The following is a 16,533-nucleotide window of genomic DNA, read 5'->3' on the forward strand; positions in this document are numbered from 1 at the left end:
GTTGCAAGACCAAATTCACACTCTCTCTCTCTCTCTCTCTCTCTCTCTCTCTCTCTCTCTCTCTCTCTCACACACACACACACACACACACACACACACACACACACACACACAACCACTCTCACAGTCATAATCCCTGTGCTAATAAGCAAACACTCAACAGTGGCTCCGTTTTTTTTCTTCTGAAATTTTCCCTCTTGAGTTAATAGTCTGCTGTAGATTCCTAGGTTTACAGTTCAGTTGGTACTATAAGCTTGATATGAATAAAAGTAAAAAAAAACTTTGCATGAGGTTAGTTCAAACAGAAAGTCAGAGCTCCACCAAAATGTCTTATGTAACAAGTAATTTGAGCAAGTAATACTGTCAGATACTCGCTTGGTGTCAGCCAGGGAGATAAATACTGGGAGTGAGAGTTCATTTGTTGTTTCTGCTTTGATGGTTCACCTTTATTTATTCCATTTCCTGAAACTCTGAGGTAGTTTTTTTTTCTAATTCCACCAGAAATATGACAGTGGGTGTCAAAGGTTTAATGTGACATTATCTAAAAAAGAAAAGACTAATTCTTTAAAGTGGTAACTTCTCAAGTAGTTTGAAACATGATGTTGTTCATTTAGTTCTCTCTACATTGGACACCATTTTGTGGTTCAGCTCATTAATTACTGCAAACTTCTTGCCCCTTTAACTATCAACATTTTTACCATCCATTTTTACCACCTCTCATGTCTATCAGAACACTGCCATCAAATTCATCTTTTATGCTCTTGTTTACTGTATCAGACTGATCTACTGAAATAGAGCTTAAAAGAATTATTTCATGATTTGATCATTCATCTGTACCACTCCTTTCAAGACTCTTGATTTCTGTAGCTCTCCTCACACTGTTTTATTCCTTGGTATTAGATTGACACTGGCCCATTTTCAGGCCAGGTTGGCAGAGAGGGGATTAGCATTACTCAGCTACCCTTCTTGGTCCTCCAGTTGCGTTTGGAAAGGGAAAATGCATCACCACAAATAATGCCTTTAAATCCAAATGTGAATCACCTGTGGGCATCTTCTACATAAGTTAGGCTTAATCAGCCACACTGCCTCTGCTGTAATGTAATGTAACGTAATCTCTCTCTGTCAGAAATAAACAAAGGTGAGTGAAAGTTAAAGGGAGTGGCCAGCATTCAGAGCTGGAGTCAGAGCCAGTCTCCATGGCAACAGGATATAGAGAATGATGTACCGGGTCCTCGGAATGAGCTGTTGGGGGGGAGGGAGGGGTGGTGGGCTGGTGATGTAAGCCCAGTTGAGGATGTGCTTTCCTGACGTAGCCTGTAATGATTGGCGGACTCTCCCCTAACTCCCGCCCCCCGGATGGTTCAACCTTGAATCAGCAGCTCTGCATCCAGGAGTCTGAAATCTCTTACACTGCGTCCTGTTCGTCGGCGTCTTTGGCTGCTTTTCCCGGCACTCCCCCCCACCCCCTTCCTCTCCGCTGCCCCCTCGGGTTTCTGGCATGTGACATGCTTTCTGGATCTCTCCTGGGGCGGATGCGCTGCGTGCTGGCAGCCGGGTGAGGCAGGATGGTGACCGCGGCGGAGTGGGACGCGCACCTCGCCTCTGAAGGACTCTGATGATGCAGAGATTCGTGGAGGCAGATTACTACGAGCTGGACTGGTACTATGAGGAGTGCACCGACGGTACTGACCCCGGATCAGCCCTGCTGCTGCAGAATGCTGCTGCTTGCTATTACTCACAGAGAGAGACAGAGACAGAGAGGCGGAGGGAGAGAGAGGGGGAGTGAGTGCTGGTGATGCAGTGATCATATCCGTGTGTGTCTGTGGGCATGTTCGAGCGAGTGTTTGTGCGTGCTTGCGCGTGCGTGTGTGTAATTTGTCCAGTTCCTTTTGCAGTGTGTTGCATCAGTCACGAGAGAGAACGGACTAAGGTAGTAAGCCATGCCTTCCAAACCTCAGTTGTGAGTACCCCAGTATACAGTGTGGTAGTTTTTCTGCATTGAAAGCAAGCTATTGAAAGCAGTTGTGGGGATATATGAAGTAATTTTGATTGTTTGATTGACTGACAAGATCACACCGAAATTGTTCATACTAAGGGTCAATTCTCCATAAAATGGTTTAAAGACAAAACTCTTGAAGCACTTAAGTTAAGCTGACTGAAAACATGTATTTATTACTAGATTGGTTGGAGAAAGATACCATGATGGAGTGGATAGGCCAAATCATATAACAGTCAGGGGCAGCTCTATGCTGCTGGAGTTGTCCTGTTTCATGTGGATAGCCTGAGAGCTGCTGGTGCAGTGTGCTGTGGTATTCCTCTGGGTTGGTGACTGAAGCTAATATGGAGCTGGCTTTGCTCCATGTTATTGTACACTTCCAGGCAGTTAGGATGGAGACTGGATTTTATAACTCTTCCTCTGGATGCTGTCTGAGTCTTAAATGCAGTGGTGAGACTGAATGACTGGATGATTTGAAAAAAATCCTTTCAGAATCAAATGAAAAAGAGGCACGGCACAGGTGAGTTCCCACAGAGTGTGGAGAAGGATCCTGATCTGAACAAAGGTCTGTGAGGGTCTCCACTGACAGGCAGTGATGAATGGGCACTGGCTCTTGCTTTAGCGGGCAGAGGGTTTGGTTACAGGGTGTTACTCAGGTCTCAGTGTGGAGGCCATCATAACAGTTTCATAATGCTTCAGGCCCTGAGTCATCTTATCTGTCTGTTACCTCACATGCTTCACTCTGTTGCTTGCATAACCCCATACAATGGTTGAAATTTTGATTGTTTCATAATTTTGAAGTCTTTCGCAGTTTGACTTTGAACGAGATGAAATTACCATTAAATTCCATAATAAAGTGACTTTTTTGTGCTTTTAAAATTAGAACAGGAAGAGACTGTAGTTGGTTAATGAATGAAAACACAGATAAGGCTGCTCCTTTTAATATTTTCCTAATACTGTGTCAGAGTTTCTGCTCTGATGCTCCGTTCTCACGTGGCCAATACAACAGTCCCCAAACAGCCTGTGGCCTGTCTGATTGAAGAAGAAAGGACAGAACCGGGCCAAGTGTGGGCTCCAAGGTATGCAGAGAGAGGTACAGAAAAGGGAGTTAGAACACAGTTACAGGTGGTCTGGAGGCAAGAGGTGCAGAGATTAAGGCACAGGGCGAGGCGTGTGGTGGTGGAAACAGACGAGAGTACTACACAGTAAGGGTTACACAAGGAAATAAAGGGAGGCAGGTATGGAAATAGAGGTGCAGGGTTTGAGGGCTGCAGGTGTAGAAGGCTGAGTGAATGGCAGGCAGGACTCAGGACTGTCTCATTGCCATCGGGCCCTGCCCCTGATCACATGACCTGGCTGTGCTGAAGTGTATGTTGCTGTTGAGGGTGTTGGCCGGAATATTGATTTCCCCCACATAGGGTTGGGGGAGTGGCACTGGCAGACTGTTCATTCTCCCCCACTCTCTTCTCCTCTCACACAAAGGGCTTAAGGGGGGGTCATTACCAACTCTCACAAAAGCTTCTCAGATTGGGGGGGGGGGTAGCTACTGTTCCTCTTGTATGGCCCCCCTGTTCTTGCTTTCTGTTGGTCGTTACTGTGGTGACTCTGTAGGAATGCAGGTTCTTTCTTCTGCTTGCACACTAAATCAAACCGCAAAGTTCAGGACAGGACAAACACAGAACAACGAAAAAGTAAAGCCTAAGACTGCAGCTATAAACCTTCCCACCTCTGTGCCTTTAAAAGATGCCGTTATGAGGAGAATCTTTTCTCGGTTGTTTGGCTCGTGATCTGTCCTGGGTTAATTTTCCGGTTCTTTTCTTGTGTAGATGTTTTTTTTTGCCATTTTATTTCCTCCTTTACTCTCCAGGGGAGCAGAATCAAGTTTCTTAGCAACACAGCAAACACAAGATACCAGAGACAGAAAAAAACAGTTGTTTTGTGTTCAAGTTTAACACAAAGACTCTTAAATATCATCCAAAATAATGATCTGCTTACACAATCTTGAAAACCAATGTCCACATTAAATATTACATACTGCAGGTGATTCACATGTTTGTTTTTGTGGCCATACCCCACCATCTATCCATTCACAGAACGCAGGCTTCCAGGATACAAATGGATGTAAAAATCTAGTACTGTATAGTGTAAAGCAGTTTCCAGTACATAGAGTACCAGTCAAAAGTTTGGGCACCACATATATTCTTTATTTCCACTATTTTCCACATTTTAATAATAAAGTAAATAATAGTAAAGGCATCAAAACTATGAAATAACACAAATATATAACACATTATCTTAATCAGGTGTTTAACTGGTACTGTAGATAGAATGTACTGCATGTGCATTTTTACATATAGCCCAGTGTGCATTCTATGTACTACATTATGATTCATTAAAACTTCCATGCCTTTTATTTTGCAGACTTTTGTTCTTAATTTGCATAATCATACCCTATTTTGTGTTGACTGCTGTGTAATCTCTCACAATAGAAATATGACCATTTTTCCTGTTTGGAAAAGTTTTATTTGGCTTGTGCTTTGCATAAATTTGCAATGAAAGCGAATCAACTCACCTGTGCATATCTGCGGTCACGCCCTTGGAACAGGTGTATGTCTGCCTTGTATTGTTTCCATGGTGCGTCTTGTGGGAGCTACCATTGAACACCCAAAAAGGGGGGGTGAGAGCAGATAGACCTACAAGATAAACATAAACGTGTTTGTTGTGTAATTCAAGACGCTTGTTACAGCATGAGGTGTATAGTCACATCAATCCTTTGTGTTTTTGTGTCAAATTTGCGTGCAATTTGTGTAAAAATCAGCCAGCTGTAAATATTGGATTAAACTCCTCTGACGCCTCCCCCTTCCGCCCCCCCCCCCCCCCCCCCCCCCCCCCGCTACTGTGGTGTTTTGGTGGTTGAGCGCAGACAACAGCACACGGCTCAGAGACAGCGTGAGGGTGTGTCTGGCGAAGCTGGCTCTCAGGCAGGCAACAGGAGCTGAACTCCAGCTCAGACATGGCTGTGGAGCCGAGGCCGTCTGGTTGCGCGTTGAGACACTAGCCCTCGGGGAATATGTCACTGCGGCCCCTCGGATCGGCGGAGGAGAGCTTCGAGTACAGCTACTCCCCCGACCCCGCTGAGGGGCCACTTCCTCTCCTGCAGGACGATAAGGAGGAGGAGGACGATGATGATGACGGTGTTGATTATACTGAAACAGCTCTGGCACTGGAAGAAGGTACACTGTTTTTGGGTGCTTTTCTTGAGTCTTTTTTGCTAAGATGAAGTTTGTTCAAGTACTGTGGCCCCCTGCTGTGGTTCAGGATCGGGGCCAAGGTGCTGGGTGTTTTTGCTGGATTTGTGTCTTTGAGTTTGGCTACGGTGTCAATGTCTGCACAAACACAGTGTAAGCCTGAACTCTTCTTATATTATTGTTTATTCTTATATTGTTATTTCAGTGCTACCTGCACTAAATGCTTCTGTTGCTTTCTCTTACTTTGAATAGGTTCAAATCAATTTACAATACTAAAATTCACCATGGAGGAAACTTAAAATCATGCTGAATTTGAGTGTGAGAAAGGAAAGGCACTCAGCTCTCAGAGATCTAGGACTCACCCTACATAGAAACCAATGGTCCACCTGTGTATTAGGAGATTAAGTTCAGTTGGCTCCCGTTGCTTGGGACTAATTGATGTTTCTCTTAGTTTGTATGTTCATTGCATTTTTGCCGACCGCCCAGGTGAGAGGGGAGGGGCAGGAGATTGCTGCTGGTGCCACTGCCTCCTGTGTTTTGTTTTGCTGAGACCAGAACATCACCCCAGCTGGTAGAGCCTAATGAGGCAGGGAGGTCTCGGAATGCCGTCTGTGTTGAGGGTAAATAAGGAGGAACAACTTGGGTCCGATACCGCTAACAACCAACTGTTATCACTACAGGCCGTGGCATGCTCCAGCTGATCGAACTGCATATCAGTGTTTATCTCCATATACTGTACAGCCAGGGCTACTGGGGGCATTGAATCTAACTGCTACAACGCTTCATCCTTAGGCTAAATTTAAGCGCATGAAAGATATATATATATATTTTTTATTCTCACCCATTTTCATGAGCATTGTGGTCATTGAAATTTAATACTTGCTTAAATTTTGTGAAGGAGGAGCCTTCACCTGTCCCCAAAACCTGCTGAAATTTGTTAGTAATGTGGTGTTAGTCATGTGTTGTAATCTTTTAGTATTGAGAATTGTTGGTTTGTTTTAAGGATCCTTAATTTTCCCAGTGTGCTATATTTGCAGTAGGCAGATCTCATGTCTTCAGCTACCTTCCAAACAGGTTCATTTAATTGTCTGTGATTGTGATTGTAATTGTCATTGCCTTGTGTGTGAACCAGCAAATGATTGAGAAGCCACACCTGCCACATTAAAAGCGTATTAAATACAGGTGTATGACTGGAGAGCAGGTGAGCTCAGTACTCATAGCAGTTTGTGTGTGTGTGTGTGTGTGTGTGTGTGTGTGTGTGTGTGTGTGTGTGTGTGTGTGTGTGGGGGGGGGGGGGGGGTGTGTGGGGGGGGGTGTGTGTGGGGGGGGGGGTGTGGGGGGGGGGGGGGGGGTGTGTGTGGGGGGGGGGGGGGTGTGTGTGGGGGGGGGGGGGGGTGTGTGGGGGGGGGGGGGGTGTGTGGGGGTGGGGGGGTGTGTGTGTGGGGGGGGGTGTGTGGGGGTGGGGGTGGGGGTGGGGGTGGGGTGGTGGTGGCTGGTTCCTTTGTGGGTTTTTGAAATGGATAGTTTTATGTATGTTTTTAGTCCTTTTTATGTAAAGCATTGGCCAGCTTCTCCACAAATTTATTATTCAAAGTAAAGGTCTAAACACTGGTGGGTGGATTGAATGCCCAACATATTATCTGTAATAAGAATTCAGATCCGATCCATTAGGTTTTCAGATGCCCTCATTTGCCATACACTATCAACAGCACACAAAAGAAAATAAAGTTGATTATTACTCTTGATAATTTATGAAAAATTTTGTTTTAATGCAAATAAAACTGGGAAATTTTTCTCACAACCTTCAAACACCCTCTGTGTGCATTATGTGTATAGTGACCAGAATAGCACAGTGCATTGATTTTTTTTTTTTAATTTTTTTTACTCTTTTTGTTTTTACTTGGGGGGGGGTGATCTCTGAAGGGTGTACTCTTAGTGTGTTTTTAGTGAGATGGATTGTAAATGTCAGGTCAGCAGGGCCTTCCTACATATAGCGTAAGTTGTGTTATGGGTGTAGTCTGATTGTAATGACCAAGACCCTCCTCTACCTGGGCTCTCAAGGCAGTAGGATCCAGGAAAGCAATAACAAGAGAGTTCTGGGAAATGTAGTGATTGGCTGTTGAGCTCCCTCTTGTCACAGTGGGGACTGACATGCAATGGGTGTTCAGTGTTACGGTTTCTATGGTTTTACTGGCAGAGAGACCACGCTCTAGCTAATGATGGCCTACACCACTTACCTTTTTGGAAGTCTGATGTATGGACTCAGGTTTGCATCGTAACCAGTGCTGCTGATGTCTTCCTATTGTTGTTTTCACAGTGTTCACATACTGTATATTGCCTGGTAACCAATTTACATGGAAACTGTACAATGCAGTATGTTCAAGTTACAAACACACTGGAAACACTGCTGTAGGTTTGAGGGAAACCAATATATAACCTAATTAATGTGATACTGTAAATATATATATTACCTTATCCCATTTGAATCATTTTAATGTCAGACATAACTATCTAATAGTTTTGCATTTAGCATATGCATTTTGCATATTTCAACCATAGGTGAAATATGTCATGATTGCTTTAAATCTGCATTCTGAACGGTTGCAGGCGGTAAAGCAGTTAATGTCATTACCAAAATGGGTGTCATGTTCATTCAGGACAAACTGCTATCTGTCAGCTGTTCTCTCTGATATCGGAGTAGTGAACATTAGACTAATTAACTCATGGGCTAGATCCTATTTAATGTTACCAACATCAAACCGGGACATTGCGAGGGTGTTCCTGTAGATCTTTTAACTGTGAGATTAGCACAGTGCCTGAGCTGTGTTTATGCAGCAGTGTGAACAATGATCCCACACACAGTATCAGCAACTGGCATAGTCCGTAGCTGTAGAACCCCCTGCCCTACCCATGTGATTAATCATACTGGTGCTGATAAAGTTACAAGGAAATTTCATGTGTGGTTTTATGAGATTGATGATTGTGGTTAAGGGTTACAAAACATTTTTTGAATATAGTATATTGATGTCTATTTGCTGTCCAAAACACTGTACGCCTTTTCACGTTGAGTAGATTCTCAGGTTCTAAGCACCTTTTTGACTTGATTATTGGAATGAAAAAAGGCTTTGAAGACTGTTTTTAAGCATTGTGGGGAAAAAAGCAAGGGGAAAAATGTATAAAATTCTGTAGGTAAGATTTACTGTAGAAATGCTGTTGTGAAAAAAACATTCTCAGAAGGGTATCAAAAAACAAGTAAAAGGTCATCAAGGGACAGCATGGCAGTCAGTGATGTGTGACTTTCTCTACACAAATTAATGTTATTTTCACCATAATGTTCTTTTCACCTCATTTGACTGAGCAGGCCAAGTATTTGATTCATTATATCATATTTTCTTTTGATGCAGTCAGGAAATAGTCTGCCTTCACTCAGGGATCTGGAGCAGTTGGTATCTTGGCTCTGCTAATGTAGGGTGACTCAGATGGGCAGGCTTTGGGTGTGTCACCTTGGTAACAAGTGCCATAAGTCCATCTGATAAGACACACACAATGCTGATGTCAGCAGGTCCGTAGCTTGTAGGTGGCACAGTGATAATGTTGGAATTCCAAACATTTCTCCTCTGATCTGTTCCAGTACGGGGCAAGGATGGCTTCTCTGCCTCACTGTCACCTGTGTTACACATGAAAAATAAGTCTTGAAAATGGAAATGAAAATAAGTCTTCCCTTTCAACTTTCTTGTCTCTCTGCAGTTCTATGTGCTGAACGAGTGGGCCAGATGACTAAGACTTACAATGACATAGATGCTGTAACACGACTGCTGGAAGAGGTAAGATTGTGTTGCATTGTGTGGTGGTTAATATTAACTGATCTGTCCCTGATTTATTCAACAGTAAACCCAGGATACAGTGCAGTCCAGAGTAGTGGCATGAGGAAGCACACCAAAAGTTTGCCTCTTAGAAAAGACTCAATCTCACCAATGGAAAGAACCCGGCAGCAGCCCAATAAAAGGGAAGCTGTAACGTTGCCATGGCACTGTGTGTCACTCCCTGTTCCAGCAGCTAAGCACAGTGTGTTTCCACACTCAGCACCTTACCTCAGTTCATTTTAGTATTTATTTTAGCCTCCCACTACATATGCATAGCAAATGAGAGCTGTAAGGTAAAGTACTGATAATGCGCTCAGAGGATAGCTACAGTTGTTCACAGTGCAGTCGTTGTCCTTTTCTTGGGTGACATGGGTAATATTTGCATGGTGTCCAGGCCTGTTAGGAAAACCTGTGGCTAACTGTTCTGTGAAGCTTCTCTTTTGCGACAGGAATTTGAGTATCACTCCTATTTCTGCTCTCTGCAGAGCGTGGGCGTGTATTGCAGTCACCAAACCATGATACCATGTTAATTTATTCTAATTGCACCGTGCTGTGTGGAGAAAATGTACCTGTGTGGTTATTTTCATGAAAATGTAATTTTACACTTCAGTCAGCGTGTTATACTGTAGGACAATAACAAGACATCCTCCTGGTGGGTCAGTCAACCTTAGCCACATGCTATGTGGGGGGAAAAAAAAAATCATTAGTGTCTGGTCGCTGACCCTCCCCTTGCCTGCCCCTCCTTTTCTGTGTCTTCCCTTGCAGAAAGAGCGCGACTTGGAGCTGGCTGCCCGTATTGGCCAATCACTCTTGAAGAAAAACAAAACTCTCAGCGAGCGAAATGAATTTCTGGAGGAGCAGGTGGAGCACATTCGAGAAGAGGTGAGAGGTGACAAGCTCTGAATGATTGTGGTGAGGATGAGGAGGCTATGCATGACTGGGAGCCTGAGCTTGTGACTGTGTGATGTCAGCAGGAAGTGGATGTGGACTCTGTTATGTCAGGGAGGAGGTGAGGGTGACTGTGTTGTGCTATTACAGTTTACGTGGACGTGACACTTACTATGTCAGCAGGGAAGTTGGTGTGGTTTTGTGTAATTAGGAGGAAGATGGGTGTGACTGTATTGGCGTTTTTTTTTCTGTCTGAAGGTCTCTCAGCTGCGGCATGAGCTGTCTATGAAAGATGAGCTGCTCCAGTTCTACACCAGTGCAGCGGAGGAGAGCGAGGGAGAGTCCGCTACTTCCACCCCGTGAGTCTAATATTTCCCAACATGTTTGTCCACCTAACCATTACCTCTCTCTGCCTAATCATTGCCTCTCCCATCCTACCCCAATCTCTCCACTCCCACCTCCCCATTCCAGCAGTATCTACTTTCCAATTGACAGAGACTGTGTCTCCTCCTGGTCATTATATGTTTGCTTGGCAGACACCTTTATCTAGGACAGCTTGGAGAGCTTACAATATATTTATTCAGTTGGATATTTGTCAAGTAATTCAGGTTAAGTGCTTGGCTGAACACTTGGGATTCAATCCCATGCAGGTCTCGTGAAAACCCCCACAGCACTTAGCTTAGCCCGGTCAAGTTCAGCTCTCGCTACAGAAACCTGTTAACGTCGCAGGGCAGACAGTCCCTGAGCTCATTACTTTGAGTGGTACGGCGAACCACAGCTGAGCAGATGGGAGTGTCTGTTCCCAGGGGGTTATTAGAGGTTATAACAGAGGGCTGAGCTTCCCAAGCTGGTGCTCCTCCTGTCCTGTCTGGGCTGACTCTCATTCAGAAAGCATCACCTTACACCCCCAGTTTTCTGTTACCTACTGTACTCTTAGAACACATTCTTCAGCCAATCTGATACTGGGGTTTTCAGTGCTTTGGTTCCTCATGTTCTAGGGTTTTATTTTTTTTGGACCTGCTGCATAGCGCAGGTCTCAGAAAGAGCTTTGTATTCCATTAGGAAGGTCTGATTTTTGCATCTTGTTCAGTGCTCCTCCCTGTGTGACTCAGTTTGTCACTGTCTGTTCACTATCACGCGGAGCCGCGTAAAAACTATTTGGAATATAAACAGGCCTGGCATACCTGTTGTTCAGGTGCTCGGATAAACGTTGGTATGGTATTGGGAAAACAAGGTGCAGCACCAGCCTTTTTTCTGCTAGATGGTAGATGATAATTTTTATTACATCCCAAGTTAAGCATTGATTAAGGATATCGCTCTGTTCTCAATTAGTTCTGCATCTGATCTAATACCCAGAATTCTGTTTGTACCTGTAGCATTGCGGGTTCACACCTTCCTTGGAAAGAAATCATCAGCACTTACGGAATAATCCTCAAAGATATGTTTTGACATGCAATTCTGGTATGGGCAGGCATTGTGTAAAAAGTCAGCATATCAAATGCACTGCAGCAGGCAAACTTTGGTGTTAGAGCTGAGCGAGGTTGTGTTGTCTACATGGTGGCAGTGCCAGGTTACTCAATCTGTTGCACCCCCCCCCCCCCCCCCCCCCCCCTCCAGCATTCGACGGAATGAATCAACATCCTCTGTGCCAAGCTACTTTCCTCTGGACTCCCTGCAGAAGAAGCTCAAAGACCTGGAGGAGGAGAACACTGTCCTGAGATCAGAGGTAATGGCCTGTCTGTTCTCTAAGCCAGACACTGCAATGGTGATTCAGACCCAATCCAAGTACAGCAGTAATAACAGTTAAATAGAGTGTACTCCTTTCAGGGTTAGAATCATGGGCAGTGCTTTTAGAAATGGTTGATGCACCCACTGGCCTATGTTTGTGGTACAGACTTTAATGACACCCTCCTAGACACTTTACGGTCACCCTGAGTCGTGGGGTGTAATTCGACACAGCGATGAGAAAGAAGTTTGGCTGGTAAGGAGAAGGAGATAAATTGATGTGTTGCCATGTTGTAGCTCATGCCTCCCAAAGGGGGGGGGATTTATCCTATAACAGCTCTGCGGATGTGCCTGTGATTAACACACTGCAAGATCCAGTGCTGCAGCCAGGCCACAGAGCCAGCTGGTGTGGGAACACCATGTCATATTCAGTGGGCAGCAATGCGTACACATACGGGACCTCTGGCCAAATCCGTAAAACCTTTTGCCTCTGTCAAATAGCAAACAAGTGTCGCTGCACAGGACTGTTCTGCAGGCAGTGTAAATGCCCAGTAAAGATAAGGTAACAATACAAATTTACATGTACCTAGGATAAAAGTGCAGCTGATAACACTAATGCTGTGAGCATGGTAACGCGATTCTGTTTTCTGTTTGTTTCCATCAGGCCTGTCACCTGGAGACGGAGACCATCTCCTATGAGGAGAAGGAGCAGCAGTTGGTGAACGACTGTGTGAAAGAGCTCCGTGAGTAGATCCACTGCGTGCAAGAGATCAGATGGGATCCACTCTGTGAGAAGGGGGGCGTGGTAGTCGTACCTCTGTTTGGCAGAGTTCTTTGAGTAGATCTACTGTAAGAGAGAGAAGTGAAGACATCTGTTTGGGAGGGTATTCAGGAAGATTTATAAAAGAATATATTATGAGAGTGGTCTACGAGTAGATGCGCTGTGCGAAGAATATGTGAGCAGATCCACTTGTGAATAGATTTACTGTAAAAGAAATAGAGTAGACTTACATTTTTTTCATATAGTGTCAATGTAAACAGTTTTCAGTGCCATGGACAATTTGACAGACCATATAATTATTTGGTTTTTTAAAATCAGGTTAAAAATACACCTCAACTGCATGTTTGGACTTCGTGTTAAAAGTGATCAACTTTTGAGAGGCTCTTAGATCAGTTCCTTCTAATATGCTGCAATATCGGAGCTGCAGAGACCACACTCTGGAGCCGGTTGCTATGGTGACCTTCTGTGCCCCTTTCCCTGTCCTGTGCGTCCAGGAGATGCCAACCTGCAGATCTCGTCCATCGCAGAGGAGTTGGCAAAGAAGACCGAAGATGCTTCCCGCCAGCAGGAGGAGATCACCCACCTCCTGTCCCAGATCGTGGACCTCCAGAAGAAGTCAAAATCAGTGAGCACCCATCAGAATTTTCTCCACCATAGATCCCATTATACCCCTTTTCCACTGCAGAGGTGGAACCAAACTGCCTCACTATACCCCTTTTTCCACTGTACAACTGGAACCAGCTTAACACTTTATACCCCTTTTCCACTCTAGAGCTAGAACCAGGGTTGGTTGCTTAGTTCAGATCATTGTTGTGATTCCATTAGGTTTTTCTTTTGTTGGTAAGATGCATAACTGTGGCTGCTGTCATTGTTTGCATTAAAAACCTGAGCATACTGCCATCTGTTACCACAGCAAAAAATAGAGATGGAAAGGAATAATATGCAATCTAGGTTCTTGGGGTGAATCTTAGTGTTGGACCACAGATAAAGCCCAGGCAGTCATCTGACTCTGGGCAGTCATCAAAATCAATTTGATGTCATGTGCTACAGCTCTGGTTGCAGGTAATGCAATCTAAAGTCAATTTGTAGTGCACTGAGGTCAGCTAGCTCATGGTAGACTGGTTCTAGCATGAGCTTGGGGAAAATGAGAATTAGTTGTCACAGACTGAAACCAGATCAGATGAAACCAGTGTTTTCCTTTGTCTCATTGTCATTACTGATTTTTTAAAGAAGTAATATTAAAGGTCCTGCTGCAGTGTAATGAAGAATGGGGAGTGTTTGTGGGAAGGTTTAATAATTAACTTGTTCACTGAGTCTGTATGGTTCTGCAGAACTGTTTCTTTACTGTTAGCTTACTGCTTTTCCTTTCTCAGTACGCGGTGGAGAATGAGGAGCTCACTCAACATTTGGGAGCTGCCAAAGATGCCCAGCGTCAGCTCACAGCTGAGGTAAGGAGTGCCCTGTTTTTTTTTTTTTTTGTTTGTTCCCCCCCCCCCCCCCCCCCAACCCCAGTCTGATATCACTAACGACAATCACCCAAGTACAATCAGAGGACTGCAAAGTACAAGTCAACAGAAATGTTTTATTGTTAATGTGCCGGTAGAAACAACAGGTATACTCAGTAGGGAGTTGACTCCTTTTTCACTCTCCCTTTCTTCTCTCTTTTCCTCCTTCCTTTCACTCTCCTGATGTCTATTCGTCTCTCACATCTCTCTTTCTCCGTTTCTGTCTCATTCCTTCCCCTTCCGCCCCTATCCGAAAGGTACAGTTTATTCAGGCTGCCCTTCTTGGCATGACAGAAGTTAGCTAGTGTCACCCAAGGCATTTTAAAAACTGGCAGCATTAGACCGATTTTCACTCCCACCCTTTGTCAAAAAAAGGCAGTATAATGATCTAATGTACGACGGTATGTATGCTATACGATGTAATCATCTCTGCGTCTCTCCTGTAGCTCAGGGAGCTGGAGGAGAAGTACGCAGAGTGTATGGAGATGCTCCACGAGGCACAGGAGGAGTTGAAGAACCTGCGCAACAAAACGTTGCCGCTGAGCACTCCCAGGCGCTTCCATTCGCTCGGCCTCTTCCCCATGGTGAGAGAGCAGGCGCAGTCAGGGTCACAGCAGTGGCACTGTACCACTTTATCATAACGCCACTGAGTGGAAAATATGGTGCATTGTTTGTGGCTCCAGTTGTTAGCTGTGTGGATCACGGTTTAACAGGTGTATAAGGCCAAGTGGATGGAGTGGTGAGGAAAGTGAGATGGGTGTGTTGTATGTAATGTTGTTTTCTCGGTTAAGGTGATGAGCTGATCCCTCTGTGTGTGTGTGTGTGTGTGTGTGTGTGTGTGTGTGTGTGTGTGTGTGTGTGTGTGTGTGTCCATCTTTTAGGATTCTTTAGCTGCAGAGATTGAGGGTACCATGAGGAAGGAGCTGCAGATGGACGATCCGGAAGTGGCAGAACAGAAGTGAGTCTGACATCACTGTCTGTCTAACAGCTACATCACTTTTACATTCACAGTAACACTGTTTCACAGTGATATCACCTTCAATCTCCACTTCTACTGTAAAGTCGAGCATTTTAATTGCATTTGCATGTGGCCATTATATCGTAAAGACAGCAGCAGATCTCGTGATCGCCTTTATTTAGTGAAGGGAGCATCTGGGAAGCTTTGATCTAACAGTCTCTGATCCCAGACTAACTGCTGCGGTCTGCATTTGATTTATGTAATTTCAGTAAGTCTGTTACCTATTAGAATTGACAACATCTGTTACAATGTTGTATCTTTAATTCATTAAGTATATTTTATGTCTATCTTTGGAAATGGACATGTTGTACTAAAGATGTAATGTAAATGTTGCTCACAGTTTTTGAAAATGGCAAATAAAAAGGTGAGTGAAGTCACTGGAACAGTCAATCTATCAGTCGAATCTTATTTCATATAATGCTCTTGCTAAAATAACTGACAGATTGCATGAAGGAATATATTCAGTAAACACTTATGGAAAGCTAATGAGGTGTCCTACAGTAACACCTTACATGCATACATCATAGAAAGATATACAAGTAGTATAAGTAATATTATTAAGTATAAGTAAAAGATATACTAAGTTGCAAAGAAACTGAGTTTCAGCAAATGGAAATAATTTACAGTATTGTCAGTATTAACAGACTTGAATACCTCAGCTGCAAGAGTGAAAGAGAGAGGCATTTGTGACCTCATCAACAGGTGTTATGCTATGTCTCTCCTTGGGGTACAGTAGTACAGTCTACAGGGGCGCAGTGGTTTTACCTTGATATACAGGGATGGGGTCTCAGTAGGGGGTGCTGTTTGTCTGGTCTGTCAAGCAGGATGCATCATAGGCGCGTGTTTGAGGCGGTGAAGAGCATCAACCAAACAGTGAGGCAGCGCTCCCTAGGTCCCTCCCCCATGAACATCCCAGGATCCAATCAGTCGTCTTCACTTAACTCCACCCGCTCCAGCTGCCTGAGCACGCCTCGCTCCAGTTTATATGGGAGTGACATCAGCAACGTTGTCATAGACAACCGCGCCAACAGCATTATCTTGGAGACTGAGTCGCCGGACGGCAGGTGAATCCTCTATCCCTGCGAAAATGGCTGGAGCTGGAGCTCTTCCAAAATCTGTCCCACTCTTGAACTGAAGACCCCAGGGCCATATCTTACTCCATAGTTCACTTTTTATATATATTAACGCTTACAGCTGTAATGTCTCTGCTGAGATTTATGCCTGCTACCTTACAGATCCAGGTTTCATTCCATTACATTATATTGCATGACATTATTGGTAATTAGCAGATGCTCTTATTCAGAGTGACTTTTTTTTTTTTTACGTTACCCATTTATACAGTTGGATATTTACTGAGGCAATGCTGGGTTAAGTACCTTGCCCAAGGGTATGACAGCAGTGCCCCAGTGGGGAATTGAACTGGCAATCGGTTACAAGTCCTGCTCCTTACCACTATGCTACACTGCCGTCCTTAACCACTATATAACTATAACCACCTTGCTGTTTGGG

At 44.4% G+C, this 16,533-nt stretch overlaps 1 protein-coding gene across 9 annotated transcripts in view; it reads left to right on the forward strand.

Moving 5' to 3' along the window:
- trak1a (trafficking protein, kinesin binding 1a) overlaps nucleotides 1-16,533 on the forward strand; it is a 38,994-nt gene that overhangs the window by 12,775 nt on the left and 9,686 nt on the right. For 5 of the 9 annotated variants that reach the window (XM_036538346.1, XM_036538342.1, XM_036538345.1 and 2 more), the window contains exons 3-12: nucleotides 8,992-9,068; nucleotides 9,873-9,989; nucleotides 10,254-10,354; nucleotides 11,613-11,721; nucleotides 12,385-12,463; nucleotides 12,996-13,126; nucleotides 13,875-13,949; nucleotides 14,453-14,590; nucleotides 14,888-14,964; nucleotides 15,849-16,088. In XM_036538346.1, the coding sequence (XP_036394239.1) occupies nucleotides 9,018-9,068; nucleotides 9,873-9,989; nucleotides 10,254-10,354; nucleotides 11,613-11,721; nucleotides 12,385-12,463; nucleotides 12,996-13,126; nucleotides 13,875-13,949; nucleotides 14,453-14,590; nucleotides 14,888-14,964; nucleotides 15,849-16,088 (1,118 nt within the window). In that variant the 5' untranslated portion in view covers nucleotides 8,992-9,017. Of the gene's footprint in view, nucleotides 1-1,429; nucleotides 1,683-4,930; nucleotides 5,230-5,735; nucleotides 5,865-8,991; nucleotides 9,069-9,872; nucleotides 9,990-10,253; nucleotides 10,355-11,612; nucleotides 11,722-12,384; nucleotides 12,464-12,995; nucleotides 13,127-13,874; nucleotides 13,950-14,452; nucleotides 14,591-14,887; nucleotides 14,965-15,848; nucleotides 16,089-16,533 lie in introns of those variants that run through there. The other 4 variants (XM_036538344.1, XM_036538350.1, XM_036538343.1 and 1 more) reach the window with 3 other exon arrangements.

Source organism: Megalops cyprinoides, chromosome 10, assembly GCF_013368585.1.
Source record: "Megalops cyprinoides isolate fMegCyp1 chromosome 10, fMegCyp1.pri, whole genome shotgun sequence".
NCBI classification, from domain to species: Eukaryota; Metazoa; Chordata; class Actinopteri; order Elopiformes; family Megalopidae; genus Megalops; species Megalops cyprinoides.